Source organism: Aquarana catesbeiana, linkage group LG13 (genome assembly GCF_042186555.1).
Source record: "Aquarana catesbeiana isolate 2022-GZ linkage group LG13, ASM4218655v1, whole genome shotgun sequence".
Taxonomy (NCBI): Eukaryota; Metazoa; Chordata; class Amphibia; order Anura; family Ranidae; genus Aquarana; species Aquarana catesbeiana.
The window spans coordinates 236,361,677-236,386,785 of NC_133336.1; the positions used below are offsets into that span (position 1 = coordinate 236,361,677).

The 25,109-nt window shown below is 46.8% G+C and overlaps 1 protein-coding gene across 3 annotated transcripts in view; it reads left to right on the forward strand.

Moving 5' to 3' along the window:
• Positions 1-1,201: 1,201 nt before the first annotated feature.
• TMOD4 (tropomodulin 4) overlaps positions 1,202-25,109 on the forward strand; it is a 50,300-nt gene continuing 26,392 nt past the window's right edge. For 2 of the 3 annotated variants that reach the window (XR_012237079.1, XM_073609559.1), the window contains exons 1-4: positions 1,274-1,334; positions 13,645-13,713; positions 19,518-19,676; positions 22,954-23,110. Coding sequence is in view for 2 of the 3 variants with exons in the window: in XM_073609559.1 (XP_073465660.1) it covers positions 13,708-13,713; positions 19,518-19,676; positions 22,954-23,110 (322 nt within the window). In the remaining variant the exon portion in view is untranslated. Of the gene's footprint in view, positions 1,335-13,644; positions 13,714-19,517; positions 19,677-22,953; positions 23,111-25,109 lie in introns of all 3 variants that reach the window. The other variant, XM_073609560.1, reaches the window with a different exon arrangement.

Genomic DNA, 25,109 nt, shown 5'->3' on the forward strand with positions numbered 1-25,109 from the left:
GTCCAGGAATTGGGGTGATCTGAGGGGTAATGGTCCAGGAATTGGGGTGATCTGAGGCGTGAAGGTGAAGTAATTGGAGTGATCTGAGGGGTTATGGTCCAGGAATTGGGGTGATCTGAGATGTGAAGGTGAAGTAATTGCAGTGATCTGAGGGGTGGTGGTCCAGGAATTGGAGTGATCTGAGATGTGAAGGTGAAGTAATTGCAGTGATCTGAGGGGTGGTGGTCCAGGAATTGGGGGTGATCTGAGATGTCAAGGTGAAGTAATTGCAGTGATCTGAGGGGTGATGGTCCAGGAATTGGAGTGATCTGAGATGTCAAGGTGAAGTAATTGGAGTGATCTGAGGGGTGATGGTCCAGGAATTGGGGTGATCTGAGATGTGAAGGTGAAGTAATTGGAGTGATTTGAGGGGTGATGGTCCAGGAATTGGGGTGATCTGAGGCGTGAAGGTCCAGGAATTGGGGTGATCTGAGGCGTGAAGGTGCAGGAATTGAGATGATCTGAGGGGTGAAGGTCCAGGATTTGGGGTGATCTGAGTGGTGAAGACACAAGAATTGGGCTTATCTGATGGTGCAGGAATTGGGGGTGATCTCAGGTATGAAGGTTCGGTAATTGTGGTGATCTGAGATGTGAAGGTGCAGGAATTGGGGAGACCTCAGGTATGAATGTGAAGGTTCAGGAATTGAGGGGATCATGGTGATCTGTGGTGTTGGGGAGCCCCACCTAATACTTTGGTAGGTCTTGCTTCGGCAGGCCCCATGAAGAAAGGGGACCACCTGGTTTCGACTGGGTGGACTATGAGTACCAGAGTCCCTGTCAGGAGCCTTGCACCCTGGAGGGGGATCAGGATTAGGATCTTTTCTCTTCGGAGGACTTTTTTTTTTTTTTGCACCTGGTGTTTGGTTTTGAGTGTGAAAACTGCATTGCAGAGCTCCAAAAAGTCTATGACCGTGCAGTCGCTGCACTTAAATGGGTCACATCGATGTTGCCCAATAGCTGCCCTAAGAAAGCAGTAAAAGGGAAGAAAACAATCTGGAATCCGGCTTTAAATTTACATATAACCTTATGTGACGCTCGTTGTTGGAATGCTCGGTCTGGAGACAGGGTCTCTTTAACAACCAGACCAAAACACGTGCTCTAATGACTTTTTCGAACAGGTGATGGACAATTCAGCATGCAGTTCTACTAACTGTCCACTAGGTGTCTACAGGAGGGGAGGAGGAGGGGGGGTGATCGGTGCACCAGCTGCATGCCACTGACAGCCAGTCACACCCCTCGCTGAAGTATCCCCTTGCCACCCAGATCCCTCACTCAGCAGGCAGGCACAGTACAAGGTAAGCACCCTTCTCCAGCATGGCTACATATTTACCACCAAATTTTACCAAATTTGTTACTTTGTATCTCTTGCATCCATATAATAATACCTCCATTTCCTAAAATCTGGTTAAATTGGTTGTTTTTCTTGCAGTTTGTGTCTCAATATCTTAAATTGCCCCTCTTTATATGGGAGCCCGGGGGACAATAACACTGCAACTGCCACCGGTTAAAGGTCGTTCTTTAAATTTTGGGAATCGTTCTGTGAAGTTTCGGGGGGGGGGGGGGTGGAAATTTCGGGAGACACAAATATAACTTGTGGCGGAGCGTACAGCTGGTAACCCAATAGGTGGGGGGTCTGGTGCCAGGAATAACCCAGTTCAGGGGACACGGAGAGTTCAGCACCATATCGGAGAGAGTGCCCGAATGTGTGCAAGCCAAAGATTGGAGGAAACTTTATTTTTAAATACCCGCTCCGGGCATTTAAAAATTGATATGGACACAAGAGCTTGCAATCTGCCTTCGACGTACTTGCTTAGCTTGTCACTTGGCATGCTAAAGTATTTCATTTTTGGAGTGGTGAAATATTATCATGATTTTATTGGCATTAATATGGAATTTAGCAAAATAAAAGTTCTGGATACTGCCGCTGTGACTATAAAGCGCCATTCACGCTATAGTGATTTGGCACGTATTTAGGAAAGCTAGAAAAAAAGAAAAGCACGTCGCACTTACAGTGCCATTCATTTTTATTAGCACCCCCAAAATGCAGCAAGCAGACGCACCGTTAAAAGCGTGCAATGCCCAGAAAGGTGCATGAGCTACTCTGGGCTGCCCTATGCATGTAGCGCAACGACGTGCAAAAACACGCAACGTCTGCCTTCACACATCATAATGTGACTGGGACGGTGGCGGCTGGTGCTCAAAATTTTGGGGGGGGCGAATACAAACTGAAAAAAAAAAAACAATTGCAGCCACTGTACCAACAAACGCAGCTACTGTGCCCATCAATTGCCGCCACTGTGCCATCAAATGCAGCCACTGTGCCCATCAAGCGCAGCCAATGTGCCCATCAAGCGCAGCCACTGTGCCATCAAACGCAGCTACTGTGCCCATCAATTGCCGCCACTGTGCCATCAAATGCAGCCACTGTGCCCATCAAGCGCAGCCAATGTGCCCATCAAGCGCAGCCACTGTGCCCATCAAGCGCAGCCACTGTGCCATCAAACGCAGCTACTGTGCCCATCAATTGCCGCCACTGTGCCTATCAAATGCAGCCACTGTGCCCATCAAGCGCAGCCAATGTGCCCATCAAGCGCAGCCACTGTGCCATCAAACGCAGCTACTGTGCCCATCAATTGCCGCCACTGTGCCATCAAATGCAGCCAGTGTGCCCATCAATTGCCGCTACTGTGCCCCATCAAATGCAGCCACTGTGCCACCAAACGCAGCTACTGTACCCATCAATTGCTGCCAGTGTGCCCATCAATTGCCGCTACTGTGCCTCATCAAATGCAGCCACTGTGCCCATCAAGCGCAGCCAATGTGCCCATCAAGTGCAGCCACTGTGCCCATCAAGCGCAGCCACTGTGCCATCAAACGCAGCTACTGTGCCCATCAATTGCCGCCACTGTGCCTATCAAATGCAGCCACTGTGCCCATCAAGCGCAGCCACTGTGCCATCAAACGCAGCTACTGTGCCCATCAATTGCCGCCACTGTGCCATCAAATGCAGCCAGTGTGCCCATCAATTGCCGCTACTGTGCCCCATCAAATGCAGCCACTGTGCCACCAAACGCAGCTACTGTGCCCATCAATTGCCGCCACTGTGCCATCAAATGCAGCCAGTGTGCCCATCAATTGCCGCTACTGTGTCCCATCAAATGCTGCCAGTGTGCATCGCCCAGCACTTACCTGTCTCACAGCGGGTCAGCGGCGTTGTCCTGCATGCTCCTCAGTGTCTTCTTCCATCTTCTCTATCAGGCATCCAATCACAGTGCCTGACGTTTCAGCCAATCAGGTGACAGGTAACACACCCGAGCACCCGATTGGCTGAGAGGCGGTTCAGTGTTAGCAAAGCGAATTCCTTCGCTTTGCTAACACACAGCTGAGTGAACAGAGAACGCCCAGCATTGCGCCCGCTGTTCACCTTTTTGGATGTCTATTAGAACCTACGGCTCTAATCAGGTGCTTCCAAAAAACACCTCCCCGCCGCTGTAATTCAGGTGCCCGGCGCCGAAAAGTGCAGTTTCAGTGCAGCGTCAAGCAATGCAGTCCACCGCACCGCTGCACAAATAAAACTGAACGGAATGTCACTTTGTAACGTTTCAATTAAGTTCATACCAAAAGAGGGACCGATGCAATCTGCTGTGTTCACAGCACCGGCAACACTTCCCCCTTCCTCACACCGGCGGTAGTGCATGCTGCTGGTGGGGACACATTCCCACAATTTCCTCCCACTTCCTGTTGCATCTCAGGGAGAGGAAGTGAAGAAAAATGTCCCCAATGGTACACAGACAAAAAAATAAAATCTGTAAGTATTAACCTTTCACTACTAAAAAAAGGATTGACTCTATTAGATTTAAAATTTAACTAAAGGCAAATCTTTTTCTTTAGTTTTGGACAGAGTGGAGAGAGATTTGAACCTCTGTCAGGTTTTTATTTTCAGTCTGTGCCCCCCACCCATTAGGGAGAGTCACCTTCTCTATTTCTCCTGATGACCATTATCAACAAAAGTGAAAGTGAAAGGAAAATCCCACATTTTGGGTTGTCACCAGAACAGGAATAGAGAGGAAAATCCTCCAATGGGGACACTAGTTCCAGGGATTCTCTCACTTCCTGTTGTGGTTATTATGGAACAGGAAGTAAAGGAAAATCTCCCCAATGGGGACACAGATGGCAAAAAAGGGATTCTAACCCTCCTTCACGCCCCCCTTGTGTCTTCTCCTGGTAAACCTCTGGCAGAACAGACGCGTTCCGCGGTGACACGATTGGTGTAAATCCCGGCGCACAGAACAGCTTTTTTTGTAATGATTCCTGGGGGACGTGCGTTGTTATCCCCCCGGCATCCTCTGTGTTGTCTTAGAGCTTTAAGGGTCTTGCTGGATTATTTTTAACGCGGCCCCTGGGGCCCCTGTTGAGGAACAGGTGGCAGTTTATATATATATATAATGTATGGGGGGGGGGGGGGATTGTTACCAGCCTGGAGATGAAGAAAACAAACATATTCTGGATGTGGTGAGGAGGAGCGATGGGGGGGGATCAGGACTTCTTATAGAGGGGGTGGAGGGGGGGCAGCCATGGGTCTGATTATATAAAGTGGACCTGTCACCTCCCAAGTCTGTATGAAGACATTCCTGACATGTCACAGTATACATGATCAGAGGTGCCCAGGATTGGGGGCCCGTGGGGCCCCAGGCACTGTACACATCAATTGCTGCCAGTGTGCCCATCAATTGCCGCTACTGTGCCCCATCAAATGCTGCCAGTGTTCATCGCCCGGCACTTACCTGTCTCGCAGCGGGTCAGCGGCGGTGTCGTGCACGCTCCACCTATTTTTTTACTTTGAATTTTTGGTAATGGATCTTACTAAAGAAACTCAAAATGATGATGATGATGATAAGATAATGATGAGGATATGGAGATGGTAGGGTTGTCACCTGTCCAGGATTCACCCGGACAGTCCGGGTTTTGAATCATGTGTCCGGGTTACAGTCCACCTGAACACAGACACATTATTCAGACAGGAATGTGGCTCAGGACAGGGCCTGACCGGGGGGGGGCGGGGGCACTATGTGCAGGTGAGGGTGAGGGTGATGGTGAGGGTGAGGGTGAGGGTGAGGGTGATGGTGAGGGTGTGGGTGAGGGTGTGGGTGAGGGTGAGGGTGTGGGTGAGGGTGAGGGTGAGGGTGACGGTGTGGATGAGGGTGAGGGTGAGGGTGTGAGTGAGGGTGAGGGTGAGGGTGACGGTGTGGATGAGGGTGAGGGTGAGGGTGTGAGTGAGGGTGTGGGTGAGGGTGAGGGTGATGGTGTGGGTGAGGGTGAGGGTGATGGTGATGGTAAGGGTGATGGTGAGGGTGATGGTGTGGGTGAGAGTGTGGGTGAGGGTGAGGGTGATGGTGAGGGTGAGAGTGTGGGTGAGGGTGAGGGTGAGGGTGTGGGTGAGGGTGAGGGTGTGAGTGAGGGTGTGGGTGAGGGTGAGGGTGATGGTGATGGTGAGGGTGAGGGTGATGGTGTGGGTGAGGGTGAGGGTGATGGTGAGGGTGAGGGTGATGGTGAGGGTGATGGTGAGGGTGAGGGTGTGAGTGAGGGTGAGGGTGATGGTAAGGGTGATGGTGATGGTGAGGGTGATGGTGTGGGTGAGGGTGAGGGTGAGGGTGATGGTGAGGGTGATGGTGAGGGTGATGGTGAGGGTGAGGGTGATGGTGAGGGTGAGGGTGAGGGTAATGGTGAGGGTGTGGGTGAGGGTGATGGTGATGGTAAGGGTGATGGTGATGGTGAGGGTGATGGTGAGGGTGAGGGTGATGGTGAGGGTGAGGGTGAGGGTGATGGTGATGGTGAGGGTGAGGGTGAGGGTGATGGTGATGGTGAGGGTGATGGTGTGGGTGAGGGTGAGGGTGATGGTGTGGGTGAGGGTGAGGGTGATGGTGAGGGTGATGGTGATGGTAAGGGTGAGGGTGAGGGTGATGGTGAGGGTGAGGGTGTAAGTGAGGGTGATGGTGATGGTAAGGGTGATGGTGATGGTGAGGGTGATGGTGTGGGTGAGGGTGAGGGTGATGGTGTGGGTGAGGGTGATGGTGAGGGTGATGGTGAGGGTGATGGTGAGGGTGATGGTGAGGGTGAGGGTGATGGTGAGGGTGATGGTGTGGGTGAGGGTGTGAGTGAGGGTGTGGGTGAGGGTGATGGTGATGGTAAGGGTGATGGTGATGGTGAGGGTGAGGGTGATGGTGAGGGTGAGGGTGAGGGTGATGGTGATGGTGAGGGTGAGGGTGATGGTGAGGGTGATGGTGAGGGTGAGGGTGATGGTGAGGGTGAGGGTGATGGTGAGGGTGATGGTGTGGGTGAGGGTGATGGTGTGGGTGAGGGTGAGGGTGAGGGTGATGGTGAGGGTGATGGTGAGGGTGATGGTGTGGGTGAGGGTGAGGGTGATGGTGAGGGTGAGGGTGAGGGTGAGGGTGAGGGTGATGGTGTGGGTGAGGGTGAGGGTGAGGGTGAGGGTGATGGTGAGGGTGATGGTGAGGGTGATGGTGAGGGTGATGGTGAGGGTGATGGTGTGGGTGAGGGTGAGGGTGATGGTGAGGGTGAGGGTGATGGTGATGGTGAGGGTGATGGTGAGGGTGAGGGTGATGGTGTGGGTGAGGGTGATGGTGAGGGTGAGGGTGAGGGTGATGGTGAGGGTGAGGGTGATGGTGAGGGTGAGGGTGAGGGTGAGGGTGATGGTGAGGGTGATGGTGTGGGTGAGGGTGAGGGTGAGGGTGAGGGTGATGGTGATGGTGAGGGTGAGGGTGAGGGTGATGGTGAGGGTGAGGGTGAGGGTGATGGTGAGGGTGATGGTGAGGGTGAGGGTGATGGTGTGGGTGAGGGTGAGGGTGAGGGTGATGGTGAGGGTGAGGGTGTGAGTGAGGGTGAGGGTGATGGTGAGAGTGAGGGTGAGGGTGATGGTGAGGGTGAGGGTGAGGGTGAGGGTGATGGTGAGGGTGATGGTGTGGGTGAGGGTGATGGTGAGGGTGATGGTGTGGGTGAGGGTGAGGGTGAGGGTGATGGTGAGGGTGAGGGTGTGAGTGAGGGTGAGGGTGAGGGTGAGGGTGATGGTGAGGGTGAGGGTGATGGTGAGGGTGAGGGTGAGGGTGAGGGTGATGGTGAGGGTGAGGGTGATGGTGAGGGTGAGGGTGTGAGTGAGGGTGAGGGTGAGGGTGTGAGTGAGGGTGAGGGTGAGGGTGAGGGTGAGGGTGAGGGTGTGAGTGAGGGTGAGGGTGATGGTGAGGGTGAGGGTGAGGGTGAGGGTGATGGTGAGGGTGAGGGTGAGGGTGAGGGTGTGAGTGAGGGTGAGGGTGATGGTGAGGGTGAGGGTGATGGTGATGGTGAGGGTAAGGGTGAGGGTGATGGTGTGGGTGAGGGTGAGGGTGTGAGTGAGGGTGATGGTGAGGGTGAGGGTGAGGGTGATGGTGATGGTGAGGGTGAGGGTGAGGGTGATGGTGAGGGTGATGGTGAGGGTGAGGGTGAGGGTGATGGTGAGGGTGAGGGTGAGGGTGATGGTGAGGGTGAGGGTGAGGGTGAGGGTGATGGTGATGGTGAGGGTGAGGGTGTGAGTGAGGGTGATGGTGAGGGTGAGGGTGATGGTGAGGGTGAGGGTGAGGGTGATGGTGAGGGTGAGGGTGATGGTGAGGGTGATGGTGAGGGTGAGGGTGATGGTGAGGGTGAGGGTGAGGGTGAGGGTGATGGTGATGGTGAGGGTGAGGGTGTGAGTGAGGGTGATGGTGAGGGTGAGGGTGATGGTGAGGGTGAGGGTGAGGGTGATGGTGAGGGTGAGGGTGATGGTGAGGGTGAGGGTGAGGGTGATGGTGATGGTGAGGGTGAGGGTGTGGTGAGGGTGATGGTGAGGGTGAGGGTGATGGTGAGGGTGAGGGTGAGGGTGTGAGTGAGGGTGATGGTGAGGGTGAGGGTGATGGTGAGGGTGAGGGTGAGGGTGTGAGTGAGGGTGATGGTGAGGGTGAGGGTGATGGTGTGGGTGAGGGTGAGGGTGATGGTGAGGGTGAGGGTGAGGGTGATGGTGAGGGTGAGGGTGTGAGTGAGGGTGATGGTGAGGGTGAGGGTGAGGGTGATGGTGAGGGTGATGGTGAGGGTGAGGGTGAGGGTGATGGTGAGGGTGAAGGTGATGATAGTATAATGATGATGATGGTGATGGTGATAGTATAATGGTGATAATGAAGATGGTATGATGATGATGATAATTATATAGTTGGTGATAATGATGAGAAGATAATATGGCAATGATGATGATATAATGATGATGGGATGATAATGATGATGATGATGATGATGATGATATAATAAAGATGATTGTAATATACTAATGTTGGTGGGGATGATGATGATGAGGATGATGGCATGATAATGATGATGGTGGTAATGATAGTGATGATGATATGATGATGGAATGGTATGATAATGATGATGATGAGATGATAATACAGTGCCTTGAAAAAGTATTCATACCCCTTGAAATTTTCCACATTTTCTCATGTTACAACCAAAAACGTAAATGTATTTTATTGGGATTTTATGTGATAGACCAACACAAAGTGGCACATAATTGTGAAGTGGAAGGAAAATGATAAATGGTTTTCAAATTTTTTTACAAATAAATATGTGAAAAGTGTGGGGTACATTTGTATGGCGCCCCCCGGAGTCAATACTTTGTAGAACCGCCTTTCTCTGCAATTAGACCCCTTTCACACTGGAGCAGTGCGCTGGCAGGAGGACGGTAAAAAAAGTACTGATAGCAGCATCTTTGGAGCGGTGAAGCAGCGGTGTGTATACCGCTCCTCTGCCGCTCCTGCCCATTGAAATGAATGGGGCAGCGCAGCTATACCGCCAGCAAAGCGCTGCTGCAGCAGCGCTTTGCGGTGGTTTTAACCCTGCCTCGACCGCTAGCAGGGGGGTAAAACCGCCCCACTAGCGGCCGAATACCACTGCTAAAACGAGGTAAAGCGGCACTAAAAAAAGCGCCGTTTTACCGCCGGCACCTGCACTGCCCCAGTATGAAAGGGGCCTTACAGCTGCAAGTCTTTTTGGGGATGTCTCTACCAGGGGCGGATCCAGAGTCTAGTCTCGGGAGGGGCACTGCCAGAAAATATATTTTTTTGGGGTACATTTATCGGGGAAATGGCTGGTGTTGGCGCTTCAATCATCACGGCACCATGGTTGTTATGGTGTCAGGATGATTGAAGCGCATTATTACCATAATTACATTGTTATAAAAAATTAAATAGTTTAACTCACCATAATGCAGAATCAGTGGGAGCCCCGAGTGTGTCACTTGCCACGTCACCTGTCACTAGATGCAGATTGTCACTTGCCACGTCGCCTGTCACCAGATGCAGATTGTCACTTGCCACGTCGCCTGCCACGTTGCAGATTGTCATTTGCCATGTCACTTGCCACGTCGCCTGCCACTGTGCGGATTGTCACTTGCCACGTCGCCTGCCACGTTGCGGATTGTCACTTGCCACGTCGCCTGTCACCAGATGCAGATTGTCACTTGCCACGTCGCCTGCCACGTTGCAGATTGTCATTTGCCATGTCACTTGCCACGTCGCCTGCCACTGTGCGGATTGTCACTTGCCACGTCGCCTGCCACTTTGCGGATTGTCACTTGCCACGTCGCCTGTCACCAGATGCAGATTGTCACTTGCCATGTCGCCTGCCACGTTGCGGATTGTCACTTGCCACGTCGCCTGTCACCAGATGCAGATTTTCACTTGCCACGTTGCGGATTGTCACTTGCCATGTCACTTGCCACGTAGCCTGCCACATGTTGCGGATTGTCACTTGCCACGTCGCCTGTCACTTGCCACCTGCTAAGGTGGTCTCTTGTGTCCCAGAGACAGGCAGCAGAGAGATGATGTAATCTCTCTGCTGCCGCAGCTGCCTGCATGGAGGGGGGGAAGTTGAACTGCAGGGATGCAGGGCGGGCGCCGAGAGAGATGATGTCATCTCTCTGCTCCCCCGCCCACCGGCTCCCTGATTGGTCAGCAGGCAGCAGCCCGCCCACAAACACATTGAGCGGCGGCTCTCCCTCGCCTATGGAGCTGCCCGGCGGCTCCCTCACTTACTCCCTCATTCACCGAGCCGCCCAGCGGCTCCTTCAGTCACGGAGCCGCCCAGCGGCTCTCTCAGTCACGGAGCCGCCCAGCGGCTCTCTCAGTCACGGAGCCGCCCAGCGGCTCTCTCAGTCACCGAGCCGCCCAGCGGCTCCCTCAGTCACCGAGCCGCCCAGCGGCTCTCTCACACACCCTGCTCTCAGTCACCTGCATTTCTCGGAGGGGGCAATTGCCCCGTTGCCCCCCCCCTGGATCCGCCCCTGGTCTCTACCAGCTTTGCACATCTAGAGAGGGACATTTTTGCCCATTCTTCTTTGTAGAATATCTCAAGCTCTGTCAGATTGGATGGAGAACGTCTGTGAACAGCAATATTCAAGTCTTGCCACAGATTCTCAATGTGATTTAGGTCTGGACTGTGACTGGACCATTCTAACACATGAATATGCTTTGATCTAAACCATTCCATTGTAGCTCTGGCTGTATGTTTCGGGTCGTTGTCCTGCTGGAAGGTGAACTTCCACCCCAGTCTCAAGTCTTTTGTAGACTCTAACAGGTTTTCTTCTAAGATTGTCCTGTATTTGGCTCCATCCATCTTCCCATCAACTCTGACCAGCTTCCCTGTCCCTGCTGAAGAAAAGCATCCCCACCACATGATGCTGCCACCACCATGTTTCACAGTGGGGATGGTGTGTTCAGGGTGATGTGCAGTGTTAGTTTCCCACCACACATAGCGTTTTGCTTTTAGGCCAAAAAGTTACATTTTGGTCTCCTCTGACCAGATCACCTTCTTCCACATGTTTGCTGTGTCCTCCACATGGCTTCTCACAAACTTCAACCTGGACTTCTTATGATTTTCTTTCACCAATGTCTTTCTTCTTGTCACTCTTCCATAAAGGTCAGATTTGTGGAGAACACGACTAATAGTTGTCCTGTGGACAGATTCTCCCACCTGAGCTGTGGATCTCTGTAGCTCCTCCAGAGTTACCATGGACCTCTTGGCTGCTTCTCTGATGAATGTTCTCCTTGCCCGGCCGGTCAGTTTAGATGGACGGCCATGTCTTGGTAGGTTTGCAGTTCCATACTCTTTACATTTTCGGATGATGGATTGAACAGAGCTCCGTGAGATGTTCAAAGCTTGGGAGATTTTTTTTATAACCTAACCCTGCTTTATACTTCTCCACAACTTTATCCCTGACCTGTCTGGTGTGTTCCTTGGCCTTCATGATGCTGTTTGTTTACTAAGGTTCTCTAACAAACCTCTGAGGGCTTCACAGAACAGCTGTATTTATACTGAGATTAAATGACACACAGGTGGACTCTATTTACTAATTAGGTGACTTCTGAAGGCAATTGGTTCTTCTAGATTTTAGTTAGGGGTATCAGAGTGAAGGGGGCTGAATACAAATGTACCCCCCACACTTTTCACATATTTATTTGTAAAAAATGTTGAAAACCATGTATCATTTTCCTTCCACTTCACAATTATGTGCCACTTTGTGTTGGTCCATCACATAAAATCCCAATAAAATACATTTAAATTTTTGTTTGAAACATGACAAAATGTTGGGAAATTTCAAGGGGTATGAATACTTTTTCAAGGCACTGTATGACAATAATGATAAAGATGATGGTGGTGATGATGATTATATGATGATGGTGATATATTGATGATTGTGATTATGAAGAGTAATTTAATTTAATAAATCAGTCATTTTTGCTGGTGTCGGAGGGGTTTATGGGGCTGCCGGGTGAAGTCTTTGGAAGCTCAGTGGTGCGGAGGTAAGGGGATCATCTCCGGCTCCGGCTGGCATGTCCATGGATGACGGATAGTAATTCCCTGATCCCCCCCCCCGATAACCCCCCATCACCTCTTCCTGGAGAGAACACCACCATGGTGAGTATCGTACTGCGCTCCCCTATATGAGGGCTGCATGTGGTACTGAGCATGGGTGTAATTCTGTGTAAATCTGTTCTTATTCTGTATGTATGGACTCTGCACAGTACTACTTCTCTTGTCCTGTATGCTGGGTGTAATTCTCAGTATCTGTTCTTATTCTGTATGTATGGACTCTGCACAGTACTACTTCTCTTGTCCTGTATGTCGGGTGTAATTCTCGGTATCTGTTCTTATTCTGTATGTATGGACTCTGCACAGTACTACTTCTCTTGTCCTGTATGTCAGGTGTAATTCTCGGTATCTGTTCTTATTCTGTATGTATGGACTCTGCACAGTACTACTTCTCTTGTCCTGTATGTCAGGTGTAATTCTCGGTATCTGTTCTTATTCTGTATGTATGGACTCTGCACAGTACTACTTCTCTTGTCCTGTATGTCGGGTGTAATTCTCGGTATCTGTTCTTATTCTGTATGTATGGACTCTGCACAGTACTACTTCTCTTGTCCTGTATGCCGGGTGTAATTCTCGGTATCTGTTCTTATTCTGTATGTATGGACTCTGCACAGTACTACTTCTCTTGTTATGTATGTCGGGTGTAATTCTCAGTATCTGTTCTTATTCTGTATGTATGGACTCTGCACAGTACTACTTCTCTTGTCCTGTATGTCGGGTGTAATTCTCGGTATCTGTTCTTTTTCTGTATGTATGGACTCTGCACAGTACTACTTCTCTTGTCCTGTATGTCGGGTGTAATTCTCAGTATCTGTTCTTATTCTGTATGTATGGACTCTGCACAGTACCACTTCTCTTGTCCTGTATGTCGGGTGTAATTCTCGGTATCTGTTCTTATTCTGTATGTTAGGACTCTGCACAGTACTACTTCTCTTGTCCTGTATGCCGGGTGTAATTTTCGGTATCTGTCCTTATTCTGTATGTATGGACTCTGCACAGTACTACTTCTCTTGTCCTGTATGCCGGGTGTAATTCTCGGTATCTGTTCTTATTCTGTATGTATGGACTCTGCACAGTACTACTTCTCTTGTTATGTATGTCGGGTGTAATTCTCGGTATCTGTTCTTATTCTGTATGTATGGACTCTGCACAGTACTACTTCTCTTGTCCTGTATGTCGGGTGTAATTCTCAGTATCTGTTCTTATTCTGTATGTATGGACTCTGCACAGTACTACTTCTCTTGTCTTATATGCTGGGTGTAATTCTCAGTATCTGTTCTTATTCTGTATGTATGGACTCTGCACAGTACTACTTCTCTTGTCTGATTCTTGGTGGTGTTGATACAAATGATATATAAAGTAACATGGATGTCAGTATAATGAAGTGATGACATTACATTGTATCTCTGTAGAAGGGGGTGTGGTCTGTAGGAGGGGGTGTGGTCTGTAGGAGGGGGTATGGTCTGTGGACGGTCCTCTTGTTGGTATTGGATAGCTGTGTGTAGATAGTGATCTCCCCGACTCTCCCAGCTGAGTCAGGACTTTTTCACACTTGGGGGGGAGGGGAGGAGACAACAAAATACTAACAATGCTGATCGTGAAAAATATTATTTAATTTTAAACGGTTTCTTCGCCGGCTCTCGCACGGTTCTCCTGCAGAGAAGAGCATTCTGGGTAAGCGGAAGATCGGAGGGTCTCTACGGGTCCCTGAAGACAATCACAATGAAGGTGAACATTCCCTTTAATTCTACCTGTAGCCAGCAGTATGGAAATGAGGCTTTTGTATCATCTCCATACAGGACAATGACCATACACTATACAATCATGATTGTACAATCTCCTTTGGATCTACCATCAGCTATGTATTGAATTTAAAAATAATTAAAAAAAAAAAATTTAAAAAAAATTTAAATTTGAAAAAAAAAAAGAATTTGAAAAAAAAAATAAAATGTTGATTTTTTTTTTTAAATGTTGATTTTTTTTTTTTTAATTTTGATTTTTTTTTTAAAAATTTGAAAAAAAATAGAAATTTTGAAAAAAAAATTGAAAAAAAATTAAAATTTTGAATTTTTTTTTTAAATCTTGAATTTTTTTTTTAATTTTGAAAAAAAAAAATTTTTGAAAAAAAATTGAAATAAAAAAAAGCTTTTTTCTTCGCTTGTTATAACATTTTGCAAAAAAATAATTCTTCTTCCTAAATTAAGCCCAAAATGTATTCTGCTACATTTCTTGTAAAAATAACCCAAATCAGTGTATATTATTTAGTCAAATAGCATGACAAGTTGCGCCCTATTGCCAGCAGCGCACTGTTCAAATCGGTGCAACGCCAACTTAATGGTGCCACACTGATTTGCAAATGTAGTTCGTGCACTATGCTGGTGCCATGCAAGTCGGCTAAAACATTGTTTTATTATTGCATGTGAACAACAGTCAAAAAGAAAGCCAACGTGTTTCGCCCAGCAGGCCTTAATCATGGCTGCCATGATTAAGGCCTGACGGCCGAAACAGGCTGTCTTTCTTTCAGAATGAGTGCTGTGTTCTTGAGGCTCACCAGGCATTTCACAGGAGGTAGTAGCTCGATGCACCTGTTCTAGTTCCTGCACTATGTTGGTGCCATGGAAGTCGGCTAAAACATTGTTTTAATATTGCATTTGAACAATCAAAAAGAAAGGCAACATGTTTCGGCCGTCAGGCCTTAATCATGGCTACCTGTTCTAGTTCCTGCATTATGCTGGTGCCATGGAAGTCGGCTAAAACATTGTTTTATTATTGCATGTAAACAACAGTCAAAAAGAAAGCCAACGTGTTTCGGCCCGTCAGGCCTTAATCATGGCTGCCATAATTAAGGCCTGATGGCCGAAACCCGTTGGTTTTCTTTCAGGATGAGTGCTGTGTTCTTGAGGCTCACCAGGCATTGCACAGGAGGTAGTAGCTCGATGCACCTGTTCTAGTTCCTGCACTATGTTGGTGCCATGGAAGTTGGCTAAAACATTGTTTTATTATTGCATGTAAACAACAGTCAAAAGGAAAGCCAATGTGTTTCGGCCCGTCAGGCCTTAATCATGGCTGCCATGATTAAGGCCTGACGTCCGAAACCCGTTGGCTTTCTTTCAGAATGAGTGCTGTGTTCTTGAGGCTCACCAGGCATTGCACAGGAGGTAGTAGCTCGATGCACCTGTTCTAGTTCCTGCACTATGTTGGTGCCATGGAAGTCGACTAAAACATTGTTTTATTATTGCATTTGAACAACAATCAAAAAGAAAGGCAACGTGTTTTGGCCGTCAGGCCTTAATCATGGCTACCTGTTCTAGTTCCTGCATTATGCTGGTGCCATGGAAGTCGGCTAAAACATTGTTTTATTATTGCATGTAAACAACAGTCAAAAAGAAAGCCAACGTGTTTCGGCCCGTCAGGCCTTAATCATGGCTGCCATAATTAAGGCCTGATGGCCGAAACCCGTTGGCTTTCTTTCAGGATGAGTGCTGTGTTCTTGAGGCTCACCAGGCATTGCACAGGAGGTAGTAGCTCAATGCACCTGTTCTAGTTCCTGCACTATGTTGGTGCCGTGGAAGTCGGCTAAAACATTGTTTTATTATTGCATGTAAACAACAGTCAAAAAGAAAGCCAACGTGTTTCGGCCCGTCAGGCCTTAATCATGGCTGCCATGATTAAGGCCTGACGTCCGAAACCCGTTGGCTTTCTTTCAGGATGAGTGCTGTGTTCTTGAGGCTCACCAGACATTGCACAGGAGGTAGTAGCTCGATGCACCTGTTCTAGTTCCTGCACTATGTTGGTGCCATGAAAGTCGGCTAAAACATTGTTTTATTATTGCATTTGAACAACAATCAAAAAGAAAGGCAACGTGTTTTGGCCGTCAGGCCTTAATCATGGCTACCTGTTCTAGTTCCTGCATTATGCTGGTGCCATGGAAGTCGGCTAAAACATTGTTTTATTATTGCATGTAAACAACAGTCAAAAAGAAAGCCAACGTGTTTCGCCCATCAGGCCTTAATCATGGCTGCCATGATTAAGGCCTGGCGGCCGAAACCCGTTGGCTTTCTTTCAGGATGAGTGCTGTGTTCTTGAGGCTCACCAGGCATTGCACAGGAGGTAGTAGCTCCATGCACCTGTTCTAGTTCCTGCACTATGTTGGTGCCATGAAAGTCGGCTAAAACATTGTTTTATTATTGCATGTAAACAACAGTCAAAAAGAAAGCCAACGTGTTTCGGCCCATCAGGCCTTAATCATGGCTGCCATGATTAAGGCCTGACGGCCGAAACCCGTTGGCTTTCTTTCAGGATGAGTGCTGTATTCTTGAGGCTCACCAGGCATTGCACAGGAGGTAGTAGCTCGATGCACCTCTTCTAGTTCCTGCACTATGTTGGTGCCATGAAAGTCGGCTAAAACATTGTTTTATTATTGCATGTGAACAACTGGGGCGGCACAGTGGTGTAGTGGGCGGCACTTTCACCTAGCCTTCAGATATATCTCATAGTTTGTGGGCTCTATAACTTTCCTACAGAGTAAATAATATACACTGATTTGGGTTATTTTTACAAGAAATGTAGCAGAATACATTTTGGGCTTCATTAATGAAAAATAATTATTTATTTGCAAAATGTTATAACAAGTGAAGAAAAAGCGTTTGTTTTTTTTTTTATTGTAATTATTTTTTCAAAATTTAATTTTTTTTCACAATTTTAATTTTTTTCACAATTTTAATTCTTTTTCAAAATTTAAAAAAAAATTCAACATTTAAAAAAAAAAAATTAATAATTTTTCATTTTTTAAAATTTTTTTTAAAAATATTTAATCACTTGACTCCTGAAAGATTAACCCCCCTTCCTGCCCAGGCCATTTTTTGCAATACGGCACTGCATTACTTTAACTGACAATTGTGCGGTCGTGCAACGCTGTACAAAAATAAAATTAATGTCCTTTTTTTTTCCACAAAGAGAGATTTCTTTTGGTGGTATTTGATCACCTCTGCGGGTTTTTATTTTTTTGCGCTATATACAAAAAAATAAATAAATAAATACCTACAATTTTAGAAAAAAAAAAATTTCTGCTATAAAACATATCCAATAAAATATTGAAAAAAAAAAGTCGAATTTCTTCATCAGTTTAGGCCAATATGTATTCTGCTACATATCCCTGGTAAAAAAAACACGGAGTAGTCGCGTTGATGTGCTGTATAAACATTGCTATGTACTAAAGAGAGATCTATAAGATATAAGGGCAGTGATGGGGATCAGAAGTGTGTGCGGTGTGGCAGTAAAGGGGTGGGGGAGGAGGAGGACCCGGGGCTGCCGGCTGTTAGTTATAAATGTGTCACAAGGTGATAAGAGCCGGAGGGATCCCAACCAACAGCCTTCCATCCCTATCACCCCCTCACATTTATATATCAGTTACAGTGCCTTGAAAAAGTATTCATACCCCTTGAAATGTTCCACATTTTGTCATGTTACAACCAAAAACGTAAATGTATTTTATTGGGATTTTATGTGATAGACCAACACAAAGTGGCACAAAATTGTGAAGGGGAAGGAAAATGATAAATGGTTTTCAACACTTTTTTTTTTACAAATAAATATGTGAAAAGTGTGGGGGGTACATTTGTATTCAGGCCCCTTTACTTTGATACCCCTAACTAAAATCTAGTAGAACCAATTGCCTTCAGAAGTCACCTAATTAGTAAATAGAGTCCACCTGTGTGTCATTTAATCTCAGTATAAATACAGCTGTTCTGTGAAGCCCTCGGAAGTTTGTTAGAGAACCTTAGTGAACAAACAGCATCATGAAGGCCAAGGAACAAACCAGACAGGTCAGGGATAAAGTTGTGGAGAAGTATAAAGCAGGGTTAGGTTATAAAAAAAATATCCCAAGCTTTGCACATCTCACAGAGCTCTGTTCAATCCATCATCCGAAAATGGAAAGAGTATGGAACTGCAAACCTACCAAGCCATGGCCGTCCACCTAAACTGACCGGCCGGGCAAGGAGAACATTCATCAGAGAAGCAGCCAAGAGGTCCATGGTAACTCTGGAGGAGCTGCAGAGATCCACAGCTCAGGTGGGAGAATCTGTCCACAGGACAACTATTAGTCGTGTTCTCCACAAATCTGACCTTTATGGAGGAGTGACAAGAAGAAAGACATTGGTGAAAGAAAGTCATAAGAAGTCCTGTCTTCAGCTTGTGAGAAGCCATGTGGAGGACACAGCAGACATGTGGAAGAAGGTGCTCTGGTCAGATGAGACCAAAATTTAACGTTTTAGCCTAAAAGCAAAACGCTATGTGTGGCAGAAAACTAACACTGCACATCACCCTGAACACACCATCCCCACCGTGAAACATGGTGGTGGCAGCATCATGTTGTGGTGATGCTTTTCTTCAGCAGGGACAGGGAAGCTGGTCAGAGTTGATGGGAAGATGGATGGAGCCAAATACAAGGCAATCTTAGAAGAACCTGTTAGAGTCTGCAAAAGACTTGAGACTGGGGCGGAGGTTCACCTTCCAGCAGGACAACGATCCTAAACATACAGCCAGAGCTCCAATGGAATGGTTTAGATCAAAGCATATTCATGTGTTAGAATGGCCCAGTCACAGTCCAGACCTAAATCACATTGAGAATCTGTGGCAAGACTTGAATATTGCTGTTCACAGACGTTCTCCATCCAATCTGACAGAGCTTGAGATATTCTACAAAGAAGAATGGGCAAAAATGTCCCTCTCTAGATGTGCAAAGCTGGTAGAGACATCCCCAAAAAGACTTGTAGCTGTAATTGCAGTGAAAGGAGGTTCTACTAAGTATTGACTCAGGGGGGCGCCATACAAATGTACCCCACACTTTTCACATATTTATTTGTAAAAAATGATGAAAACTATTTATAATTTTCCTTCCGCTTCACAATTATGTTGTGTTGGTCTATCACATAAAATCCCAATAAAATACATTTACTTTTTTGGTTTGTAACATGAGAAAATGTGGAAAATGTCAAGGGGTATGAATACTTTTTCAAGGCACTGTATGTCTGCAGAGCCTAGAACGCCTCCTTATAATAAATGTAATGCTGAATATACCTCCAAAATCACCCCAAGTGTCAGTGTGTCATTGTTCTGGGAGTGTCAGGGCCGCTGATGGGGGGGGGGTACCACAGGGCCTCCTGTAGCGGGCCTGGGCACATAGGGGGGCCTGGACAGCAAGAAGATCGGTGCCACGGGACAGGAGGACAATTACAGGACATTGCACCCGGCCTGTGTCTCTCCCTTCAGCAGCTGAAAGCCGGTTTCTCCCTCTCTCCCTCCCTGCCGGCTTTCAGCTGCTGAAGGGAGAGACACAGGCGCAGTGCAATGTTCTGTAATTGTCCTCTCTGGCTGGCCACATCTGATTCTCCCCTGAGAGTGGAGGAAAGACTCCAAAATAAAATGATGATTGACTTTGTCATCTTTCATGATGAATCGTTAGACTGGTCTCAGGATGTGATGTTCCTCTTTGTCGTCTCCAGTTTACGAATTGTATTTCTCTTCTCCAGAAGGGGCTGAGACGTGCTCCTACCTCCCCCACCATCACCATGTCTTACCAGAAGGAGTTGGAGAAGTACCGGGACATAGACGAGGATGAGATCATGCGAGGGATGTCCGAGGCGGAGCTGGCCCAGCTGGACCTAGAGCTGCAGGAGATGGACCCCGAGGTACGGAGCTTCCATATATTGAATAGATTTCTTGCGCAGCAATGATAGAAAGGCCGGCAACTTTTTTTTTTACAGAACTTTTTCTCCACCCAAATCTGATATTTCAGTTCCGGGTGGCTGCAGATCAGAAGATTCGCAGGTTGGTGTCTCAAATGGCTGAGCTCAGACCTCAGGTGCCACTTCTTTTGGCTCCCGGTGAGACATAAAGGTGCCACCGGCTGACTCAGCCAGCTACTCAAGGACAAAAATGTCATTTATTGCAGTTTACCAAACCTTGAATGTGGTGGCAGCGTTCATTTTACTTTTTTTAGGCTTTTTCTATTTTATTTATCTGCTGATGTTGCCATTTGACATGCATGGCACTGCCTGCACAGGGAATGGATGGAACACATCTGCTTCCCATGCAGGCAAAACATGGCCCTCACATGGGTGTGTACACTTAAGTGAACAAAGCCCGACTGTAGGTGGCGCTGTAGTTTGGAGTCTATAAACCACTTTAATGTCAGGGCACCAAGTGCCACTTGGACATAGAGTCTCCCTTAATAGGCAGCGCTTTACTTAATCCAATGAAATTAGATGGGTGCTGCAATCCAACTTGAAGGTTTTGCACTTATACTGACTCGTAGAACACGGCCTGCCTGTTGAATGTCTAATTTTGATTTGTCAGTCCCCTTATATTCCTATTAGTGTTGGGGAGCTAGACCCCAAAATAGGCGAAAATCAAACTTAGAATCCACCTTTTAGAGGCAGCTTTCTGTCAACCGGAGTATCCCTTGGGTAGTCTGGAGAATGACTAAAGGATGAGAGAGCAAAACTTGTCCAGTCCAGGAAAAGTTTATTTTTTATGTCTAGAAGCTGGAGAATAAAGTCAACACGTTTCAGGCATTTCTAACTTCATCAGTAGGTAAAGCCAACATGTTTCAGGTGTTCATAACTCCCCCTTCATCAGTAAGTAAAGCCAACACGTTTCGGTAGCTCACAATTCCTCCTTCACCAGTAGGTAAAGCCAACACTTTTGGGAGCCCATAACTCTCCCTTCACTGGTAGATAAAGCCAACACATTTTGGGGGCTAATAACTCCCCCTTTATCAGTAGGTAAAGCCCTCATATTCCAGGGGTCACTTCCCTATCATCAGCAGGTAAAGCCAACATATTTTGGAGGCTCATAACCTGCCCTTCAAAAGTAGGTAAAGCCATCATATTTTGGGGGCTAATTACTCTCCCTTTATCAGTAGGTAAAGCCCTCACATTCCAGGGGTCATAACTTCCCCATCAGCAGGTAAAGCCAACATGTTTCAGGGGCTCACAATTCCCCCTTCATCAGTGGATTAAGCCAAAATGTTTCAGGGGCTCATAACTCACCATTCATCAATAGGTAAAACCAACACTTTTCAGGGGTCATAACTCCCCCTTCGCCAGTAGATAAAAAACCAACACTTTTCGGTAGCTTACAACTCCCCCTTCATCAGTAGGTAAAGGTATTCAGGAGCTTATAACTCCCCTCCATCACTAGATAAAGCCAACACATTTTGGGGGCTCACAACTCCCCATTCATCACTAGATAAAGCCAACACATTTTTGAGGGCTCATAACTCCATCCTCATCAGTAGGCAAATCAACACGTTTGGGGGCTAATAACTCCCCCTTTATCAGTAGGTAAAGCCACCACATTCCAGAGGTCATAACTTCCCCTTCATCACAGTAGGTAAAGCCATCATATTTTGGGTGCTCATAACCCGCCCTTCATCAGTAGGTAAAGCCATCACGTTTCAGGAGTCATAACTCCCCCTTCGCCAGTAGATAAAAAACAAACACTTTTCGGTAGCTTATAACTCCCCCTTCATCACTAGATAAAGCCAACATATTTTGGGGGCTCACAGCTCCCCCTTCAACAGTAGGTAAATCAACACGTTTGGAGGCTAATAACTCCCTCTTTATCAGTAGGTAAAGCCATCACATTCCAGAGGTCATAACTTCCCCTTCATCAGTAGGTAAAGCCATCATATTTCAGGTGCTCATAACCCGCCCTTCATCAGTAGGTAAAGCCATCACGTTTCAGGGGTCATAACCCCCCTTCGCCAGTAGATAAAAAAACAAACACTTTTCGGTAGATTACAACTCCCCCTTCATCAGTAGATAAAGCCCACACTTTTCAGGAGCTTATAACTCCCCCTTCATCACTAGATAAAGCCAACATATTTTGGGGGCTCACAACTCCCCCCTTCATCAGTAGGTAAATCAACACGTTTGGGGGCTAATAACTCCCTCTTTATCAGTAGGTAAAGCCAATCACATTCCAGAGGTCATAACTTCCCCTTCATCAGTAGGTAAAGCCATCATATTTCGGGGGCTCATAACCCGCCCTTCATCAGTAGGTAAAGCCATCACGTTTCAGGGGCCATAACCCCCCTTCATCGGGACCCGAACACTGGCAACAATTTAAAACAAAACTGGACTACCCATGCATAATAGAAGGATAGGGCGATCTGGGTCACCAGTCTGTCATATCCTTCTATTGTGCAACTGCCGTCCAGTATTATTTGAAATCACTGCCAACATTCATGTCCTGATGAAGGACGAGTTATCAGCCACCTAAATTTAAATAGGAACATGTTGGTGCAGATATCTGTTGCCTGGATTTTCTCTCGTCAGTTCTGTTTAATTCAATAACTTTTCTTTTTGTTTTTCCTTTTCTGGTCAAAGGTCCCGTCAATGTTCTGTGCTCAGTGAAGGTGGCCTCATTTGAAGGCCAACTCCATTCAAATGTGTTATTTCCCTGTGGTTTTTGCCAACTAAATCACCTTCTGAAATGAGACCTACTTGGGACTCAAGCGGTGAGGTAACCCCACCAGGACTTTCTGTACCTCCTAACTGCCGCAGCCTGTGCAAAAACAAATGACTGTGTCATACTACCCTAATGGTATCTCAATAACGTGGAGTCATCCACATCATCACAGGGGGAGGGGAGGAGACACACTACCGTGGGAAATTTGTAAACTGGAGCCTGATAGGAGAATTTGGTGGGTCAGCTGACCACCCCAAAACTTACCCATCACTGAAATAGCATTTTTGAGTGGAGTAAACCTTTAAATAAACTATGACGAAAAGTGTCACCCATTTGCTCAGATTCCAACTGCCATTTTTATTCACATCCCAACTGCCATTTTTACTCACATCCCAACTGCCATATTTTCAAGTTAGGATTTGCTGGAGGCCAGAACCCCATTTTCCCTTGCAGTGAAGGAGGTCTGACCGTTTTCTCTTCCTGCTCATTCAGAACATTCTGCTCCCAGCGGGAATGCGCCAGAAAGACCAAACAAAGAAGACCCCCACCGGGCCGCTGGATCGAGACGCACTCATGCAGCACCTGGAGCAGGAGGCCATCAACGCCAAGGACAGGGAAGACCTTGTGCCATTTACAGGAGAAAAGAAAGGTACCATCTTGGAATATAGGGTGGGTCTGCAGGAACCAGCAAGCATGTGAGCGAAGCCCTAGGGAAGACTTACAGTGCCTTGAAAAAGTATTTACACCCCTTGAAATTTTCCACATATTGTCAAGTTCATGGTCGTCTTAATAACATGATGGGCCCCTGGGCAAAGTAATACACTGGGGCCCCTACCAGCCTGCCCCAATTTGCACCCCTACTCCGAAGAATTATAGTATGAATAGTTGATAGAATTAAAAATATATTCATTAGTACTATCAATAAAATCAATTTTAAACAATGAGAACACATGCCATAAATCAAAGACTAATCAACACAAAGGGCACAGTACAGAGGGGGGCAGAAAGGCACAGTACAGGGTAGGTCAGTAGGTCACAGTACAGGGTAGGTTAGTAGAGCACAGTACTGGTTCTGGGACGCTGCCCAGGACACGGCCATCCTGGGACAGCTTAGTAAAAGCATGACTGTCCCAGCAAATCCGGGACAGTTGGCAAGTATGATGTAGTGCAAGATTATCATGGGGCCCCTGGGCAGTACCCATGCATTAAGATGACCCTGGTCATGTTACAACTAAAAACGTAAATGTACGTATTTTATTGGGATTTTATGTGATAGACCAACACAAAGTGGCACATAATTCGTGAATTGGATGGAACATGATAAATGTCATAATGTTTTACAAATAAATATGTGAAAAGTGTGGGGGGGTACATTTGTATTCAGCCCCCTTTCCTCTGATACCCCAAACTAAAATCTAGGGGAACCAATTGCCTTCAGAAGTCACCTAATTAGTAAATAGAGTCCACCTGTGTGTAGTTTCATGTCAGTATAAATACAGCTGTTCTGTGAAGCCATCAGAGGTTTGTTAGAGAACCTTAGTGAACAAACAGCATCATGAAGGCCAAGGAACACACCAGACAGGTCAGGGATAAAGTTGTGAAGAAGTATAAAGCAGGGTTAGGTTATAAAAAAAAATATCCCAAGCTTTGAACATCTCACGGAGCTCTGTTCAATCCATCATTGGAAAATGGAAAGAGTATGGCACAACTGCCAACCTACCAAGACATGGCCGTCCACCTAAACTGACCGGCCGGGCAAGGAGAGCATTCATCAGAGAAGAGCCAAGAGGTCCATGGTAACTCTGGAGGAGCTGCAGAGATCCACAGCTCAGGTGGGAGAATCTGTCCACAGGACAACCGTTATGCCGCGTACACACGATCGGACTTTCCGACGGGAAATGTTGGATGTGAGCTTGTTGGCGGAAAGTCCGATCGTGTGTATGCAGCATTAGTCGTCCACTCCACAAATCTGGCAAGAAGAAAGCCATTGTTGAAAGAAAGCCATAAGAAGTTCTGACTTCTTATCTCTGACTCCGCCGGGGGTGGGGGGGGGGGTGTTGGACCTCTGTAGAGAGACTACTGCTTCCAAAGAGAGTGCGGGTCTCTATATTATACATTCATGTAAAATTGGTACCTTGATAATTCAGCAGCAAGAATTGTAGATTGCTTATCACAGGGACACTTTTTGCCACACATCTTTTTTTTTTTTTTTTAATGTAGAAAGTTACCTTCGTATCTGGGAGTATTTTTTTCTAGGATGTCACATATTTAAAAAAAAAAAAAAATATGATTAAAAAAAATTAGAATTTTTTTAAATACAATCTTTTAAATGAAAATTATGCCTGTCCCATATATATTTAAAAACACAATCCCCCCCCCTTTTTTTTTTCTCTAGTTATATATTCAGTAATGGAAGTTATAAAAGAAATACTGCCGGTGTGTCTCTTTAACTTTCCTTCCCCCGCCGCCCCTCACAGTGACGGACGTCGGCAGCTGCAGGCTATATTCTCCTCTCTAAATGAACCGGCTGGTTCTCCTGTACTGCTGAGCAGCAGATTTACTATTTTACTGCCATAAATTATCAAAAAATAAAAATAGTCTGGTGATATTCTACAATACAGAAATTTATAAATAAAAAAATATAAATG